The 18,425-nt window shown below is 44.5% G+C and overlaps 1 protein-coding gene across 3 annotated transcripts in view; it reads left to right on the top strand.

Annotated features, from left to right (window-relative positions):
• Positions 1-17,973, top strand: part of LOC115125528 (U2 snRNP-associated SURP motif-containing protein-like) — a 49,364-nt gene extending 31,391 nt beyond the window's left edge. For all 3 annotated transcript variants that reach the window (XM_065019263.1, XM_065019262.1, XM_065019264.1), the window contains 14 exons: positions 598-702; positions 815-881; positions 2,332-2,498; positions 3,788-3,950; positions 4,340-4,419; positions 4,563-4,650; positions 4,830-4,970; positions 5,219-5,465; positions 5,618-5,704; positions 13,799-14,001; positions 14,324-14,434; positions 16,314-16,447; positions 16,870-17,097; positions 17,301-17,973. In XM_065019263.1, coding sequence (XP_064875335.1) covers positions 598-702; positions 815-881; positions 2,332-2,498; positions 3,788-3,950; positions 4,340-4,419; positions 4,563-4,650; positions 4,830-4,970; positions 5,219-5,465; positions 5,618-5,704; positions 13,799-14,001; positions 14,324-14,434; positions 16,314-16,447; positions 16,870-17,097; positions 17,301-17,439 — 1,960 coding nt within the window. In that variant the 3' untranslated portion in view covers positions 17,440-17,973. The remainder of the gene's footprint in view (positions 1-597; positions 703-814; positions 882-2,331; positions 2,499-3,787; positions 3,951-4,339; positions 4,420-4,562; positions 4,651-4,829; positions 4,971-5,218; positions 5,466-5,617; positions 5,705-13,798; positions 14,002-14,323; positions 14,435-16,313; positions 16,448-16,869; positions 17,098-17,300) is intronic.
• The last annotated feature ends 452 nt before the right edge of the window (positions 17,974-18,425 follow it).

The raw sequence follows: 18,425 nt of genomic DNA, 5'->3' as shown, positions 1-18,425 counted from the left end.
TCTGTCCTCCCTTCCTTCTAGTCTTTACTGTGGGGAGATGGTAGTTAGCATTGCCTGTTATATTGATTCATAAAGGCCCATGCATGCTTATGTAACTAGTAGTAATAACTAGTGTTTTGTTTTTAGACTGTTAATGGCTCTTAAAATTGATTTGAAGGTCTTTTTATAATATCAGAAATGCTAAGGTCAAACATTTAGGAAGAGGTTTCTTCCATCATTCTTACACATTAGATTACTTCATGTAGTCAAAACAATACAATGTAAGAAATAGTTCAAGTTTAATCGTCTAGTACAGCTTTTCCCAAACTCAGTCCTGGAGACCCCCAAGGTGTGCACGTTTTGGGGGCACTACACAGCTGATTCAAGTAATGAACTCAAAGCTTTGATTATTTGAATCAGCTGGAGCAAAAAAAGAAAAACCTGTACCCCTTAGGGGGGTCTCCAGGACCGAGTTTGTGAAACCCTGGTCTAGTACATCTGGATGTGTTGTGAAGCCAAGAGGCTGTTTCTAGGTCTCACAAGCAGACAGACAGGCCTCAGGAGAAGAAGGGTCGTCTGCTCTGAATCCGTTTTGTTTTAACTGTGTTTTTCTTCTAGGAATTTGCTCTCTCTCATCCACCGAATGATCGAGTTTGTGGTGCGTGAGGGCCCCATGTTCGAAGCCATGATCATGAATCGAGAGCTCAGCAATCCCATGTACCGGTATGTTTGCGTGTCTCCTATGATCACCGGTTTGATTATGTCATGTACCATAGTGTATTTTGTTCGTCAAACAAGTTGACTTGTTAGTCATTGTGTTGCCTCTGTTGGGCAGGTTTCTGTTTGAGAACCAGAGCCCAGCGCATGTCTACTACCGCTGGAAACTCTATTCCATACTACAGGTCAGTATGGACCAGCCACCTTCTCCTGCATCACATCCTCCCCTTTTACCTTCTCCTTTATCACCTCTGATGTCTGTCCTTTTTTAAAAACATTTATTTAACTAGACAAGTCAATTAATTAAGAGCAAATTCTTATTTTCAATGACGGCCTAGGAACAGTGGGTTAACTGCCTTGTTCAGGGGCAGAACGACAGATTTTTTTTACCTTGCTGCCTTTAAATGATTGGTTAGGTCAAACATGTCTGTCCTCTCATGATTGGTTAGGTCAAACATGTCTGTCTGTCTAATGATTGGTTAGGTCAAACATGTCTGTCCTCTCATGATTGGTTAGGTCAAACATGTCTGTCCTCTCATGATTGGTTAGGTCAAACATGTCTGTCCTCTCATGATTGGTTAGGTCAAACATGCCTGTCCTCTCATGATTGGTTAGGTCAAACATGTCTGTCCTCTCATGACTGGTTAGGTCAAACATGTCTGTCCTCTCATGATTGGTTAGGTCAAACATGCCTGTCCTCTCGTGATTGGTTAGGTCAAACATGCCTGTCCTCTCGTGATTGGTTAGGTCAAACATGCCTGTCCTCTCGTGATTGGTTAGGTCAAACATGCCTGTCCTCTCATGATTGGTTAGGTCAAACATGTCTGTCCTCTCATGATTGGTTAGGTCAAACATGTCTGTCCTCTCATGATTGGTTAGGTCAAACATGTCTGTCCTCTCATGATTGGTTGGGTCAAACATGTCTGTCCTCATGATTGGTTGGGTCAAACATGTCTGTCCTCATGATTGGTTGGGTCAAACATGTCTGTCCTCATGATTGGTTAGGTCAAACATGTCTGTCCTCATGATTGGTTAGGTCAAACATGCCTGTCCTCTCATGATTGGTTAGGTCAAACATGCCTTTCCTCTCATGATTGGTTAGGTCAAACATGCCTGTCCTCTCATGATTGGTTAGGTCAAACATGCCTGTCCTCTCATGATTGGTTAGGTCAAACATGCCTGTCCTCTCATGATTGGTTAGGTCAAACATGCCTGTCCTCTCATGATTGGTTAGGTCAAACATGCCTGTCCTCTCGTGATTGGTTAGGTGCAACATGCCTGTCCTCTCGTGATTGGTTAGGTCAAACATGCCTGTCCTCTCGTGATTGGTTAGGTCAAACATGTCTGTCCTCTCATGATTGGTTAGGTCAAACATGTCTGTCCTCATGAATGGTTAGGTCAAACATGCCTGTCCTCTCATGATTGGTTAGGTCAAACATGTCTGTCCCCTCATGATTGGTTAGGTCAAACATGCCTGTCCCCTCATGATTGGTTAGGTCAAACATGTCTGTCCTCTTAATATTGTCACATTGAAAAGGAGGGAGAAGAGGCATTGTTCAACTTGCTACTGTTTGATACCCTGAACAATGTCCTTGTTGTCTAATCTAATATGAATGATGTCCTAACCCCCCACAGGGAGAAGCGCCAACAAAATGGCGGACGGACGAATTCCGCATGTTCAAGAACGGCTCGTTGTGGCGCCCTCCTCCCCTCAACCCCTACCTACACGGCAACTTTGAAGAGGGGGAGGAGCCAGAGGAAGAAGAGGAGGAGCCTGGGAAGAAAGGATGCTTAAAAGAGGAGTATGTTCCGTGTTTGTAATGTCATTAACATATTGGTATTCTCTAATGAACAAATGCACAAAGAATCTGGTGAAGCAACGAGTCAAACTTGGCCTTCGTTAGTCCACACAGAAAGACCTGGAGAAACTCCCGGCACATAGGCATTGGCTTAATCAGCTTATTCTACCAACCAATCATCTCCCACAACACCCTCCCCGTACGCAAGCATAGAGCCATGCCTTGCAGTCATGTGATTCGCAAAATTTTTATTATGACAAATTATTTACTCAGTAGGTCAGTCCCATATAATTCAATGTTCACTAAAGCTAACTTTCAATTTCTTGATGTACCAGGCTTAAATGTGCTGTGCACAATAGCATGTGGTTGAAGTTACTCTCACCGTGACACTAAAGACCCTGAGATAGACTAGTGTCCTGTCCAGGGGGTGTCCTGTACATCACGCTGCCTCACACTACAGAAACAGGAGATAGACTAGTGTCCTGTCCAGGGGGTGTCCTGTACATCACGCTGCCTCACACTACAGAAACAGGAGATAGACTAGTGTCCTGTCCAGGGGATGTACTGGTACATCACGCTGCCTCACACTGCAGAAACAGGAGATAGACTAGTGTCCTGTCCAGGGGATGTACTGGTACATCACGCTGCCTCACACTACAGAAACAGGAGATAGACTAGTGTCCTGTCCAGGGGATGTACTGGTACATCACGCTGCCTCACACTACAGAAACAGGAGATAGACTAGTGTCCTGTCCAGGGGGTGTTCTGTACATCACGCTGCCTCACACTACAGAAACAGGAGATAGACTAGTGTCCTGTCCAGGGGATGTACTGGTACATCATGCTGCCTCACACTACAGAAACAGGAGATAGACTAGTGTCCTGTCCAGGGGATGTACTGGTACATCATGCTGCCTCACACTACAGAAACAGGAGATAGACTAGTGTCCTGTCCAGGGGGTGTTCTGTACATCACGCTGCCTCACACTACAGAAACAGGAGATAGACTAGTGTCCTGTCCAGGGGATGTACTGGTACATCATGCTGCCTCACACTACAGAAACAGGAGATAGACTAGTGTCCTGTCCAGGGGATGTACTGGTACATCATGCTGCCTCACACTACAGAAACAGGAGATAGACTAGTGTCCTGTCCAGGGGGTGTCCTGTACATCATGCTGCCTCACACTACAGAAACAGGAGATAGACTCCTCTGTGCGTCATTCGGGGTCGGACAAGGCTACTAACTTTAAACATAAAAAATGATGTTGAACTACTTATCCCCCCCTCCAGAGAGCGTGATCAGCTAGAAGAGCTGTTGAGAGGCCTGACTCCTAGGAAGGGTGACATAGCAGAGGCCATGTTGTTCTGTCTGAGTCATGCCGAGGCTGCAGAGGAGATCGTGGAGTGTGTCACAGAGTCTCTCTCCATCCTCAAGACACCACTCCCCAAGAAGGTAAACAGGATGAAATCCAGGCGTCTGTTTGGTGACATACTATGTGAAATAGACATCTTCCTTTTTCCATTGCATGTATATTAGATTGTTTTGTATGCTTACCTCACCCAAATGAATTTCCATGTAAATGGGTGACTAAATATACTTGATCGTGTCGTAGGTACAACTTTGTTTTTTGCGTTCACCCATGTTTGTTTCTTTGTAAACTTCCTTTTTTGCCTTGTGGTGTTTGGTTTTCAGAAAGAGCCTCGAGTGGCTTGTGTAAAAACGTGCCGTAAAATGAGTACCGGTACTATTTATCGTAGTTATTTCATTTAAATCAGGGAGGACTGGCCAGTTTGTCTGAAATGTTTTTTTGTTTTTTTTTGTATTATTCCTTGTTTTTCCAGATTGCACGTTTATATCTCGTGTCTGATGTGCTGTACAACTCGTCTGCTAAAGTAGCCAACGCGTCGTACTACAGAAAATAGTAAGTAGTTGAGTTTGGGTTCGGTGGTTGTGATGTTTGCTTGTGACTGTGGGTTTTGGTTTGCATAGCTTTCCAGTGTATATATTGGCATTGAAGATGTTTTCCAACACAAGTTAATCATGTTGACCGTGTCCCTCACACAGCTTTGAGGCCAAGCTCTGCCAGGTCTTCTCAGACCTCAATGCAACATACAAGTCGACACAGGGTCACCTCCAATCAGAGAACTTCAAGGTATATTCAATTGTATTCATTTTCCTCTGTTTTAATCATGTTACCTACACCTATCTTTCAGAACTACACAGGGCCTAGGCTAGGGGGTAGGACCTGGGTTTTAGGGGCTATAGGGTTTGCTTCTGGACAGGGTTTTACCGTTTCACATTTCTAAAGTAGTATTTTCTCTTGGCCCACAGCAACGAGTAATGTCGTGTTTCCGTGCGTGGGAGGACTGGGCCGTGTACCCAGATCCCTTCCTCATCAAGCTACAGAACGTCTTCCTGGGTCTAGTCAACTTGTCAGCTGAGGAGGCGGCTTCCACTCCCATCACAGTAGAGGTCAGCTAGCCTACCTTCCCCCGTCTTGTCCTCTTTCTCGTGGTTCTGCTAACGAATGCTTGCTAATCTTATTATTACGTAGCTACGATTTGAAAATGTTGCCGTGGTTTGACAATATTGTGTGACTATTGGAAATGTTACGATTTGATAATGTTGGTGATGTGTAATGTCATCCACTCAGCACTAATAACTTCTGGAAGCTTCTTTTTGTTTTAATACCTAAACCTCTCCACTTCTCCTCACTACAGAAACTGCCGTTTGAACATCTGGCCCCTAGTCTGTTGGCCCAGAATGAGCCAGTGGAGGACATCGACGGGGCCCCCATTGGGGAGGACATGGATGGGGCCCCACTGGAGGACGTAGATGGGGTTCCTATAGGACTGGACGGGGCTGCCGTGGTGCCCGGCGCCCCTCTGGACGGAGCTTCCCTGGGGCTGGATGATCTGGATGGAGTGCCCATCAAAGCCCCGGAGGAGGACATAGACGGACTGCCCTGTGGGTGACCATTTAACCTTTACACATCCACATACGGACACGTTGATTATTAAAGGGAGACTTCATATTTGTTTCCTTACCTTGGAAGAGGTCTATGGACTCAACCCGAACGTCAACAGGATAGTTTTCTAATCAACCTCCTTGTCTTTTAGTGGATCGTGCTGCGGCCAAAGCTGCATCCTTTAAAGTAGCCCCTTCAAAATGGGAAGCAGTGGACGAGTCTGAGCTGGAGGCACAGGGTGAGACCACGACTACAGGCTACTGTCTACCAAGATAGGAGTCCACTGTCTACCAAGCTAGGATTCCACTTGAATAGGCTACTGTCTACCAAGCTAGGATTCCACTTGAATAGGCTACTGTCTACCAGGCTAGGATTCCACTTCAATAGGCTACTGTCTACCAAGCTAGGAGTCCACTTGAATAGGCTACTGCATACCAAGCTAGGATTCCACTTCAACAGGCTACTTTCTACCAAGCTAGGAGTCCACTTCAATAGGCTACTGTCTACCAAGCTAGGATTCCACTTCAATAGGCTACTGTCTACCAAGCTAGGATTCCACTTCAATAGGCTACTGTCTACCAAGCTAGGATTCCACTTCAACAGGCTACTTTCTACCAAGCTAGGAGTCCACTTCAATAGGCTACTGTCTACCAAGCTAGGATTCCACTGTCTACCAAGCTAGGATTCCACTTCAATAGGCTACTGTCTACCAAGCTAGGATTCCACTTGAATAGGCTACTGTCTACCAAGCTAGGATTCCACTTCAATAGGCTACTGTCTACCAAGCTAGGATTCCACTGTCTACCAAGCTAGGATTCCACTGTCTACCAAGCTAGGATTCCACTTGAATAGGCTGCTTTCTACCAAGCTAGGATTCCACTTGAATAGGCTACTGTCTACCAATGCTAGGATTCCACTTTCTTCCAAGCTAGGATTCCACTTGAATAGGCTGCTTTCTACCAAGCTAGGATTCCACTTGAATAGGCTGCTTTCTACCAAGCTAGGATTCCACTTGAATAGGCTGCTTTCTACTGTTCTTGAATAGGCTACAATGCTAGGATTCCACTTTCTTCCAAGCTAGGATTCCACTTGAATAGGCTACTGTCTACCAAGCTAGGATTCCACTTGAATAGGCTACTGTCTACCAATGCTAGGATTCCACTTTCTTCCAAGCTAGGATTCCACTTGAATAGGCTGCTTTCTTCCAAGCTAGGATTCCACTTGAATAGGCTGCTTTCTACCAAGCTAGGATTCCACTTGAATAGGCTACTGTCTACCAAGCTAGGATTCCACTTCAATAGGCTACTGTCTACCAAACTAGGATTCCACTTCAATAGGCTACTTCCACTTGAATAGGCTACTGTCTACCAAGCTAGGCTACTTTCTACCATTCCACTTGAATAGGCTACTGTCTACCAAGCTAGGATTCCACTTCAATAGGCTACTGTCTACCAAGCTAGGATTCCACTGTCTACCAAGCCACTGTCTAGCTAGATTCCACTGTCTACCAAGCCACTGTCTAGGGATTCCACTTCCACTTGAATAGGCTGCTTTCTACCAAGCTAGGATTCCACTTGAATAGGCTCCACTTTCTTCCAATGCTAGGATTCCACTTTCTTTTCTACCAAGCTAGGATTCCACTTGAATAGGCTACTGTCTACCAAGCTAGGATTCCACTTGAATAGGCTACTGTCTACCAATGCTAGGATTCCACTTTCTTCCAAGCTAGGATTCCACTTGAATAGGCTGCTTTCTACCAAGCTAGGATTCCACTTGAATAGGCTACTGTCTACCAAGCTAGGATTCCACTTGAATAGGCTACTGTCTACCAGGCTAGGATTCCACTTCAATAGGCTACTGTCTACCAAGCTAGAATTCCACTTGAATAGGCTACTGTCTACCAATGCTAGGATTCCACTTGAATAGGCTACTGTCTACCAAGCTAGGATTCCACTTGAATAGGCTACTGTCTACCAGGCTAGGATTCCACTTCAATAGGCTACTGTCTACCAAGCTAGGATTCCACTTGAATAGGCTACTGTCTACCAAGCTAGGATTCCACTTGAATAGGCTACTGTCTACCAATGCTAGGATTCCACTTTCTTCCAAGCTAGGATTCCACTTGAATAGGCTGCTTTCTACCAAGCTAGGATTCCACTTGAATAGGCTACTGTCTACCAATGCTAGGATTCCACTTTCTTCCAAGCTAGGATTCCACTTGAATAGGCTACTGTCTACCAAGCTAGGATTCCACTTGAATAGGCTACTGTCTACCAATGCTAGGATTCCACTTTCTTCCAAGCTAGGATTCCACTTGAATAGGCTGCTTTCTACCAATCTAGGATTCCACTTGAATAGGCTGCTTTCTACCAATCTAGGATTCCACTTGAATAGGCTACTTTCTACCAAGCTAGGATTCCACTGTCTACCAGGCTAGGATTCCACTTCAATAGGCTACTGTCTAGCTACTGCATACCAAGCTATTCCACTTCAACAGGCTACTTTCTACCAAGCTAGGATTCCACTTCAATAGGCTACTGTCTACCAAGCTAGGATTCCACTTCAATAGTCTACCAAGCTAGGATTCCACTGTCTGTCTACCAAGCTAGGATTCCTTCAACAGGCTACTTTCTACCAAGCTAGGAGTCCACTTCAATAGGCTACTGTCTACCAAGCTAGGATTCCACTTCAATAGGCTACTGTTCCACTTCAATAGGCTACTGTCTACCAAGCTAGGATTCCACTTGAATAGGCTACTGTCTACCAAGCTAGGATTCCACTTCAATAGGCTACTGTCTACCAAGCTAGGATTCCACTGTCTACCAAGCTAGGATTCCACTGTCTACCAAGCTAGGATTCCACTTGAATAGGCTGCTTTCTACCAAGCTAGGATTCCACTTGAATAGGCTACTGTCTACCAATGCTAGGATTCCACTTTCTTCCAAGCTAGGATTCCACTTGAATAGGCTGCTTTCTACCAAGCTAGGATTCCACTTGAATAGGCTGCTTTCTACCAAGCTAGGATTCCACTTGAATAGGCTACTGTCTACCAATACTAGGATTCCACTTTCTTCCAAGCTAGGATTCCACTTGAATAGGCTACTGTCTACCAAGCTAGGATTCCACTTGAATAGGCTACTGTCTACCAATGCTAGGATTCCACTTTCTTCCAAGCTAGGATTCCACTTGAATAGGCTGCTTTCTACCAAGCTAGGATTCCACTTGAATAGGCTACTGTCTACCAAGCTAGGATTCCACTTGAATAGGCTACTGTCTACCAGGCTAGGATTCCACTTCAATAGGCTACTGTCTACCAAGCTAGAATTCCACTTGAATAGGCTACTGTCTACCAAGCTAGGATTCCAATAGCTACTGTCTACCAAGCTAGGATTCCACTTGAATAGGCTACTGTCTACCAGGCTAGGATTCCACTTCAATAGGCTACTGTCTACCAAGCTAGGATTCCACTTGAATAGGCTACTGTCTACCAAGCTAGGATTCCACTTGAATAGGCTACTGTCTACCAATGCTAGGATTCCACTTTCTTCCAAGCTAGGATTCCACTTGAATAGGCTGCTTTCTACTGCTACCAAGCTAGGATTCCACTTGAATAGGCTACTGTCTACCAATGCTAGCTAGGATTCCACTTGAATAGGCTACTGTCTACCAAGCTAGGATTCCACTTGAATAGGCTACTGTCTAGGGATTCCACTTTCTTCCAAGCTAGGATTCCAAATAGCTGCTTTCTAGGATTCCACTTGAATAGGCTACTTTCTACCAAGCTAGGATTCCACTGTCTACCAAGCTAGGATTCCACTTCAATAGGCTACTGTCTACCAAGCTAGGATTCCACTTCAATAGGCTACTGTCTACCAAGCTAGGATTCCACTTGAATAGGCTACTGTCTACCAAGCTAGGATTCCACTTCAATAGGCTACTGTCTACCAAGCTAGGATTCCACTTCAATAGGCTACTGTCTACCAAGCTAGGATTCCACTCTCTACCAAGCTAGGATTCCACTGTCTACCAAGCTAGGATTCCACCGTCTACCAAGCTAGGATTCCACCGTTCACCAAGCTAGGATTCCACCGTCTACCAAGCTAGGATTCCACCGTCTACCAAGCTAGGCTTCCACCGTCTACCAAGCTAGGATTCCACTCTGAATAGGCCACCGTCTACTTCCACTGTCTAAGCCAAAGCTAGGATTCCACCGCTGCCAAGCTAGATTCCACCGTCTGAATAAGCTACTGTCTACCAAGCTAGGATTCCACTTACCAAGCTAATACTGTCTACCAAGCTAGGATTCTGGCTACTGCATACCAAGCTAGGATTCCACTTGAATAGGCTACTGCATACCAAGCTAGGATTCCACTTGAATAGGCTACTGTCTACCAAGCTAGGATTCCACTTGAATAGGCTACTGTCTACCAAGCTAGGATTCCACTTGAATAGGCTGCAAGCTAGGATTCCACTAATAGGCCTGTCTAAAGCTAGGATTCCACTTGAATAGGCTACTGTCTACCAAGCTAGGATTCCACTTGAATAGGCTACTGTCTACCAAGCTAGGATTCCACTTGAATAGGCTACTGCATGCCAAGCTAGGATTCCACTTGAATAGGCTGCTGTCTACCAAGCTAGGATTCCACTTCAATAGGCTACTGAATAGGCCACTTGAATAGGCTGTCTACCAAGCTAGGATTCCACTTGAATAGGCTACTGTCTACCAAGCTAGGATTCCACTTGAATTACTGTCTAAAGCTAGGCCACTTGAATAGGCTGCTTTCTACCAAGCTAGGATTCCAATTGAATAGGCTACTGTCTACAATGCTAGTTCCACTTTCTTCTACCAAGCTAGGATTCCACTTGAATCTCTCCAAGCTAGGATTCCACTTGAATAGGCTGCTTTCTACCAAGCTAGGATTCCACTTGAATAGGCTACTGTCTACCAATGCTAGGATTCCACTTTCTTCCAAGCTAGGATTCCACTTGAATAGGCTACTGTCTACCAAGCTAGGATTCCACTTGAATAGGCTACTGTCTACCAATGCTAGGATTCCACTTTCTTCCAAGCTAGGATTCCACTTGAATAGGCTGCTTTCTACCAAGCTAGGATTCCACTTGAATAGGCTACTGTCTACCAAGCTAGGATTCCACTTGAATAGGCTACTGTCTACCAGGCTAGGATTCCACTTCAATAGGCTACTGTCTACCAAGCTAGAATTCCACTTGAATAGGCTACTGTCTACCAAGCTAGGATTCCACTTGAATAGGCTACTGTCTACCAAGCTAGGATTCCACTTGAATAGGCTACTGTCTACCAGGCTAGGATTCCACTTGAATAGGCTACTGTCTACCAAGCTAGGATTCCACTTGAATAGGCTACTGTCTACCAAGCTAGGATTCCACTTGAATAGGCTACTGTCTACCAAGCTAGGATTCCACTTGAATAGGCTACTGTCTACCAATGCTAGGATTCCACTTTCTTCCAAGCTAGGATTCCACTTGAATAGGCTGCTTTCTACCAAGCTAGGATTCCACTTGAATAGGCTGCTTTCTACCAAGCTAGGATTCCACTTGAATAGGCTACTGTCTACCAATGCTAGGATTCCACTTTCTTCCAAGCTAGGATTCCACTTGAATAGGCTACTGTCTACCAAGCTAGGATTCCACTTGAATAGGCTACTGTCTACCAATGCTAGGATTCCACTTTCTTCCAAGCTAGGATTCCACTTGAATAGGCTGCTTTCTACCAAGCTAGGATTCCACTTGAATAGGCTACTGTCTACCAGGCTAGGATTCCACTTCAATAGGCTACTGTCTACCAAGCTAGGATTCCACTTGAATAGGCTACTGTCTACCAAGCTAGGATTCCACTTGAATAGGCTACTGTCTACCAAGCTAGGATTCCACTTCAATAGGCTACTGTCTACCAAGCTAGGATTCCACTGTCTACCAAGCTAGGATTCCACTTGAATAGGCTTCCACTGTCTACCAAGCTAGGATTCCACTTCTAATAGGCTACTGTCTACCAAGCTAGGATTCCACTGTCTACCAAGCTAGGATTCCACTTCAATAGGCTCCACTTTCTACCAAGCTAGGATTCCACTTGAATAGGCTACTGTCTACCAAGCTAGGATTCCACTTCTTCCAAGCTAGGATTCCACTTGAATAGGATTCTTTCTGCCAAGCTAGGATTCCACTTGAATAGGCTTGTCTACCAAGCTAGGATTCCACTCTGAATAGGCTACTGTCTACCAAGCTAGGATTCCACTTCTACCAAGCTAGGATTCCACTGTCTACCAAGCTAGGATTCCACTGTCTACCAAGCTAGGATTCCACTTGAATAGGCTACTGCATAGCTAGGATTCCACTTGAATAGGCTACTGCATACCAAGCTAGGATTCCACTTGAATAGGCTACTGTCTACCAATGCTAGGATTCCACTTTCTTGTCCAAGCTAGGATTCCACTTGAATAGGCTACTGTCTACCAAGCTAGGATTCCACTTGAATAGGCTACTGTCTACCAATGCTAGGATTCCACTTGAATAGGCTTCTACAAGCTAGGATTCCACTTGAATAGGCTACTGTCTACCAAGCTAGGATTCCACTTGAATAGGCTACTGCATGCCAAGCTAGGATTCCACTTGAATAGGCTACTGTCTACCAAGCTAGGATTCCACTTCAATAGGCTACTGTCTACCAAGCTAGAATTCCACTTGAATAGGCTACTGTCTACCAAGCTAGGATTCCACTTGAATAGGCTACTGTCTACCAAGCTAGGATTCCACTTGAATAGGCTACTGTCTACCAGGCTAGGATTCCACTTCAATAGGCTACTGTCTACCAAGCTAGGATTCCACTTGAATAGGCTACTGTCTACCAAGCTAGGATTCCACTTGAATAGGCTACTGTCTACCAATGCTAGGATTCCACTTTCTTCCAAGCTAGGATTCCACTTGAATAGGCTGCTTTCTACCAAGCTAGGATTCCACTTGAATAGGCTGCTTTCTACCAAGCTAGGATTCCACTTGAATAGGCTACTGTCTACCAATGCTAGGATTCCACTTTCTTCCAAGCTAGGATTCCACTTGAATAGGCTACTGTCTACCAAGCTAGGATTCCACTTGAATAGGCTACTGTCTACCAATGCTAGGATTCCACTTTCTTCCAAGCTAGGATTCCACTTGAATAGGCTGCTTTCTACCAATCTAGGATTCCACTTGAATAGGCTACTTTCTACCAAGCTAGGATTCCACTGTCTACCAAGCTAGGATTCCACTTCAATAGGCTACTGTCTACCAAGCTAGGATTCCACTTGAATAGGCTACTGTCTACCAAGCTAGGATTCCACTTGAATAGGCTACTGTCTACCAAGCTAGGATTCCACTTCAATAGGCTACTGTCTACCAAGCTAGGATTCCACTGTCTACCAAGCTAGGATTCCACTGTCTACCAAGCTAGGATTCCACTGTCTACCAAGCTAGGATTCCACCGTCTACCAAGCTAGGATTCCACCGTTCACCAAGCTAGGATTCCACCGTCTACCAAGCTAGGATTCCACCGTCTACCAAGCTAGGATTCCACCGTCTACCAAGCTAGGATTCCACCGTCTACCAAGCTAGGATTCCACCGTCTACCAAGCTAGGATTCCACCGTCTGCCAAGCTAGGATTCCACCGTCTGCCAAGCTAGGATTCCACCGTCTGCCAAGCTAGGATTCCACCGTCTGCCAAGCTAGGATTCCACCGTCTACCAAGCTAGGATTCCACCGTCTACCAAGCTAGGATTCCACTGTCTACCAAGCTAGGATTCCACTTGAATAGGCTACTGCATACCAAGCTAGGATTCCACTTGAATAGGCTACTGCATACCAAGCTAGGATTCCACTTGAATAGGCTACTGTCTACCAAGCTAGGATTCCATTTGAATAGGCTACTGTCTACCAAGCTAGGATTCCACTTGAATAGGCTACTGCATATCAAGCTAGGTTCCACTTGAATAGGCTACTGTCTACCAAGCTAGGATTCCACTTGAATAGGCTACTTTCTACCAAGCTAGGATTCCACTTGAATAGGCTACTGCATGCCAAGCTAGGATTCCACTTGAATAGGCTACTGTCTACCAAGCTAGGATTCCACTTCAATAGGCTACTGCATACCAAGCTAGGATTCCACTTGAATAGGCTACTGTCTACCAAGCTAGGATTCCACTTGAATAGGCTACTGTCTACCAAGCTAGGATTCCACTTGAAAGTATCCTGAACCTGTTTTTTTTGTGGCAATTTCTATCAAGCTATGATTTTGTCTTAATTGTGTATTTGTTTCCTCCTCAGCCGTGACCACCTCAAAGTGGGAGATCTTTGAGCAGCCAGAGGAGGAGAATAAGGACGAGGACGACAGTGATGATGAGGACACCAAGAGTTCTCGTTCAGAGGAGCCTCCCAGTTACTCCAACCCCATCAGAGACGACTTGGACTCCAAGACCAAGCACTCTGAGATGAATGAGGACAGACGCACCAAGCTACGGGAGATAGAGGTAAACATGGCAGCATTTTACTGGAGCTCAGTTGGTGGAGCACATGGATAGTGGGTTCGATTCCTGGGACCACCCATATGTAAATAAACAATACATTTGCGCTTGACTGTGTCTGCTAAATGGCTAATAATAATAATAAATAATATTATTATTATCAGATAAACAGAAATAAACAAGTACAACTCACATGAGGCTCGGAGTTGTTCATTTTAATAGTATAGTAAGGAAACCAAGACATTTGGTTTCCTCCACATGTTCAATGGCCACATCATGTAAGTTGACCCTTTTTTTCTACATGTAAAAAATAATCTGTTTTCTTCAGGTCAAAGTGATGAAGTTCCAGGACGAGCTGGAGTCTGGGAAAAGGCCCAAGAAGTCTGGCCAGAGTCTCCAAGAACAGGTGGAACACTACAGAACCAAACTGTTACACAAGGTATTACGTATGAACTAAATCCTCTTGGTTCCTGACGGAACATAAAGTATTCAGACCCCCTTGACTTTTTCCACAATTTGTTACGTTACAGCCTTATTCTAAAATTGATTACATTGTTTTTTTCCTCCATAAATATACACACAATACCCCATAATGACATCACAATACCCCATAACAACTAGGCAAAAACAGGTCTGTATTTTTTTTCTACAGTTAAATTTAGAAAAAATGAAATCACATTTACATAAGTATTCAGACCCTTTACTCAGTACTTTGTTGACGCACCTTTGGCAGCGATTACAGCCTGGATTCTTCTTGGGTATGATGGTACAAGCGTGGCACATGTATTTTGGAGAGTTTCTTCCATTCTCCTCTGCAGATTCTCTCAAGCTCTGTCAGGTTGGATGGGGACCGTCACTGCACAGCTATTTTCAGGTCTTTCCAGAGATGTTGAATTGGGTTCTGGCTGGGCCACTTAAAGACATTCAGAGACTTGTCCCGAAGCCACTCCTGCGTTGTCTTCGCTGTGTGCTTAGAGTCGTTTCCTGTTGGAAGGTGAACCTTCGCCCCAGTCTTAGAACCTGCTCCAGAGCGCTCAGGACTTCATCAAGGATCTTTCTGTGCTCGGTTCATCTTTCCCTCGATCCTGACTAGTCTCCCAGTCCCTGCCGCCCAAAAACATCCCCACTGCTTGATGCTGCCACCATGCTTCCCCGTAGGGACTGTGCCAGGTTTCTTTCAGACGTGACGCTTGGCATTCAGGCCAAGAGTTCAATCTTGGTTTTCACCAGACCAGAGTAGCTTGCTTCTCATGGTCTGATAGTCTAAAGGTGCCTTTTGGCGAACGCCAAGCGGGCTGTCATGTGCTTTTTTCTGAGGAGTAGCTTCCGTCTGACCACTCTACCATAAAGGCCTGATTGGTGGAGTGTTGCAGAGATGGTTGTACTTCTGGAAGGTTCTCCCATCTCCACAGAGGAACTCTGGAGCTCTGTCAGAGTGACCATCGGGTTCTTGGTCACCTCCCTGACCAAGGCCCTTCTCCCCCGATTGCTCAGTTTGGCTGGGCGGCCAGCTCTAGGAAGAGCCTTGGTGGTTCCAAACTTCTTCCATTTAAGAATGATAGAGGCCCTGTTATCATCGTGACCTTCAATGCTGCAGAAATGTTTTGGTACCCTTCCCCAGATCTATGCCTCGACGCAATCCTGTCACACAGCTCTACGGACAATTCCTTCCACCTCATTGCTTGGTTTTTTTCCTCTGACATGCACTGTCAACTGTGGGACCTTTTTATGTAGACAGGTCTGCGCCTTTCCAAATCCTATCCAATCAATTGAATTTATCCCAGGTAGACTCCAATCAAGTTATAGAAACATCTCAAGGATGATAAATGGGAAACAGGATGCACCCGAGTCTCATGCAAAGGGTCTGAATACATATGTGTAAATAAGGTATTTCTGTTTTTTTTATATATTTGCACAAATTTCTAAAAACCTGTTTGCACTTTGTCATTATGGGATATTGTGTGTAGATTGAGTATTTTCTATTTATTTAATCCATTTTAGACTAAGACTGTAACGTAACAAAATGTGGGAAAAGGGGAAGGGGTCTGAATACTTTACGAATGCAATGTTGGAGCTGTACTATTGTTTCCCAATGTAATTTATTACATGAATTATATACCTCAAATTATCTGAAGTTTACATCTGAAGGACATATCCTAGAGGATACTTCAGATGTTGACATATTTAATAGCCCAGTACTCCCTGGAGAACAGTTCCAATTGTTACTGGGTGTACTATCATAGCTGAATAAAGGAAAATATGCATCATGTCACTTTCCATTCAGTAATATAACTTAAAGCCTCTTTTTTTTTTTTCAGGAAAAAGAAAAGGAGAAACTGGAACGAGAGAAAGAGCGGGAGAAAGAGAGGGAGAAAAAGGATAAGGAGAAAAGCGAAGCTCGTTTAAAAGACGTCAAGAAGGAGAAGGAGTCTACTCCGACCAGGAGAGACAGGTTAGTCCCTCGTAGTTTTCATGATGCATTCATTAGACTTAATGACATTAGTGGCTCTATTAATCAATCAAGCTTTATTTATAGACCACATTTATTACAACAAATGCCTTTCAAAGTGCTTAAGAAATAAAATAAAACGAGGTGAGAAAGATGAAACAAAACATTTCTATACAAATCTAAAATGAATAATGGTTGGATAGCAAGAGCAAACTTAGTGATAGAGCTATGTGATGGGTTCCTATCAGATCCTAGGAAAGCACTCCCTATTAGGATTAAATACCATTCATATGCACCCTTGAAAAGCCTGGCAGTTCAGGGCTTCCTTGACAGAGATTCATATCTCACTGGGATTCAAATTAAAAACCGATAGCCAGTTGTTTTATTTATTATTATTATTCTGTCAATTTGATCATCTCTGCCAGGCGCGGTCTGTCTCCTGTGGTTGCTAAGAAACGGCGTCACAGCGGCTCGCCCGGCAGCCCCCCGAGGAGCAGCAGCAGACGGGCTCGCTCCCCGTCCCCCCGCTCGGAGAGGTCAGAACGTTCCGAACGCTCGGACCGCTCCTACTCCAAGGACGTAGTGTCGTCACGATCCCGCTCCTCCCACAAAGACTCCCCTCGCGTCACCACCAGCAAGAAGTTGTCCAAAAGGTCAGGAAGCATTTTCAAAACATTCTTCTAGAAGTATGTTGTTCTGCTTTTCCTTTTACCTTTGCCAAACAGTTGTTCTTCCTCTCAATCAAATATCTGATCCTTCTATCTTTGTGGATAACTTTCAGAAACGTCCTTAAAGGCCGTTACAGCTTGGCTCTCCAGTTCTCTTTAACTCTCCTGTGTGTGTGCTTTCTCCCCAGGTCTCCCTCTTTACCCCGCACGCCCAAACGGTCCAGGAGATCGCGCTCCAGAACACCCAAGAAATCCGCTAAGAAGTCACGGTCAAAATCACGGTCTCCGCATCGGTCCCACAAGAAATCAAAGAAGAGCAAACACTGACAAATCACATCCCTGTTCACTCTCCCCTATACACCCTCCCCCCCCAACCTCCACTATACACACCCTCTCCCGTGATGGATAAATAAAAGAATGAACTGGAGTGGCAGCTCCGTTCCCTGCCTGAATGTTCCTGTGAAGAAGAGGATGATGAAGAGGAGTAATGGGTATTCCATGTTGGGTCTCGATGGATCCAGCCTGGTTGCCAGGTGATGTGTGTCTGGGATCTAGCCGTGTTGCCATGTTGGTACTCAATGGATCCAGCAGGGTTGCCATGTTGGGACTAAATGGATCCAGCAGGGTTGCCATGTTGGGACTAAATACATTTTGCCAGAATGGATCTAACCTGAATAATAAGAAAATATGAGCTGGATATGTGTCCTGCCCACTCTTCCACCGCCCAATGGGGTTAATCCTTGTAGTAGACCACACTCCCAGTGTGATGATGTAGTCTTTTCTTTCCTCATGATATCCTTTTCTTTTTTTCACTAATTAATAAAAAGGATTCATAATAAAAAAATATAATTTGTCCTTTAACTTTTTGCAACGCAAATAGTTTCAGACAAGTCGTAGAAGTCCGTTAACTCTATTTTGACACAAACCAAATATGCATTATCTGTCTACAGACAACACCAGAATGAATTTGAGGTCAGTTAGAAGTTATAACTGTTAGAAGTTCAACAGATAATAGATCAAACAAACAGTCAGTATTTTCTGATAGACAGGAATCCTAATGTACAGTAAAGGGAAAAAAGGTATTTGATCCCCTGCTGATTTTGTATGTTTGCCCACTGACAAAGAAATGGTCAGTCTATAATTTTAATGGTAGGTTTATTTGAACAGTGAGACACAGAATAACAACAACAAAGTCCAGAAAAACGCATGTCAAAAATGTTATGAAGTGATTTGCATTTTAATGAGGGAAATAAATATTTGACCCCTCTGCAAAACATGACTTAGTACTTGGTGGCAAAACCCTTGTTGGCAAT

This window comes from Oncorhynchus nerka, linkage group LG6 (genome assembly GCF_034236695.1).
Source record: "Oncorhynchus nerka isolate Pitt River linkage group LG6, Oner_Uvic_2.0, whole genome shotgun sequence".
NCBI classification, from domain to species: domain Eukaryota; kingdom Metazoa; phylum Chordata; class Actinopteri; order Salmoniformes; family Salmonidae; genus Oncorhynchus; species Oncorhynchus nerka.
The sequence above is the reverse complement of the archived record's forward strand: the minus strand, read 5'-3'. Positions and strand labels throughout refer to the sequence as shown.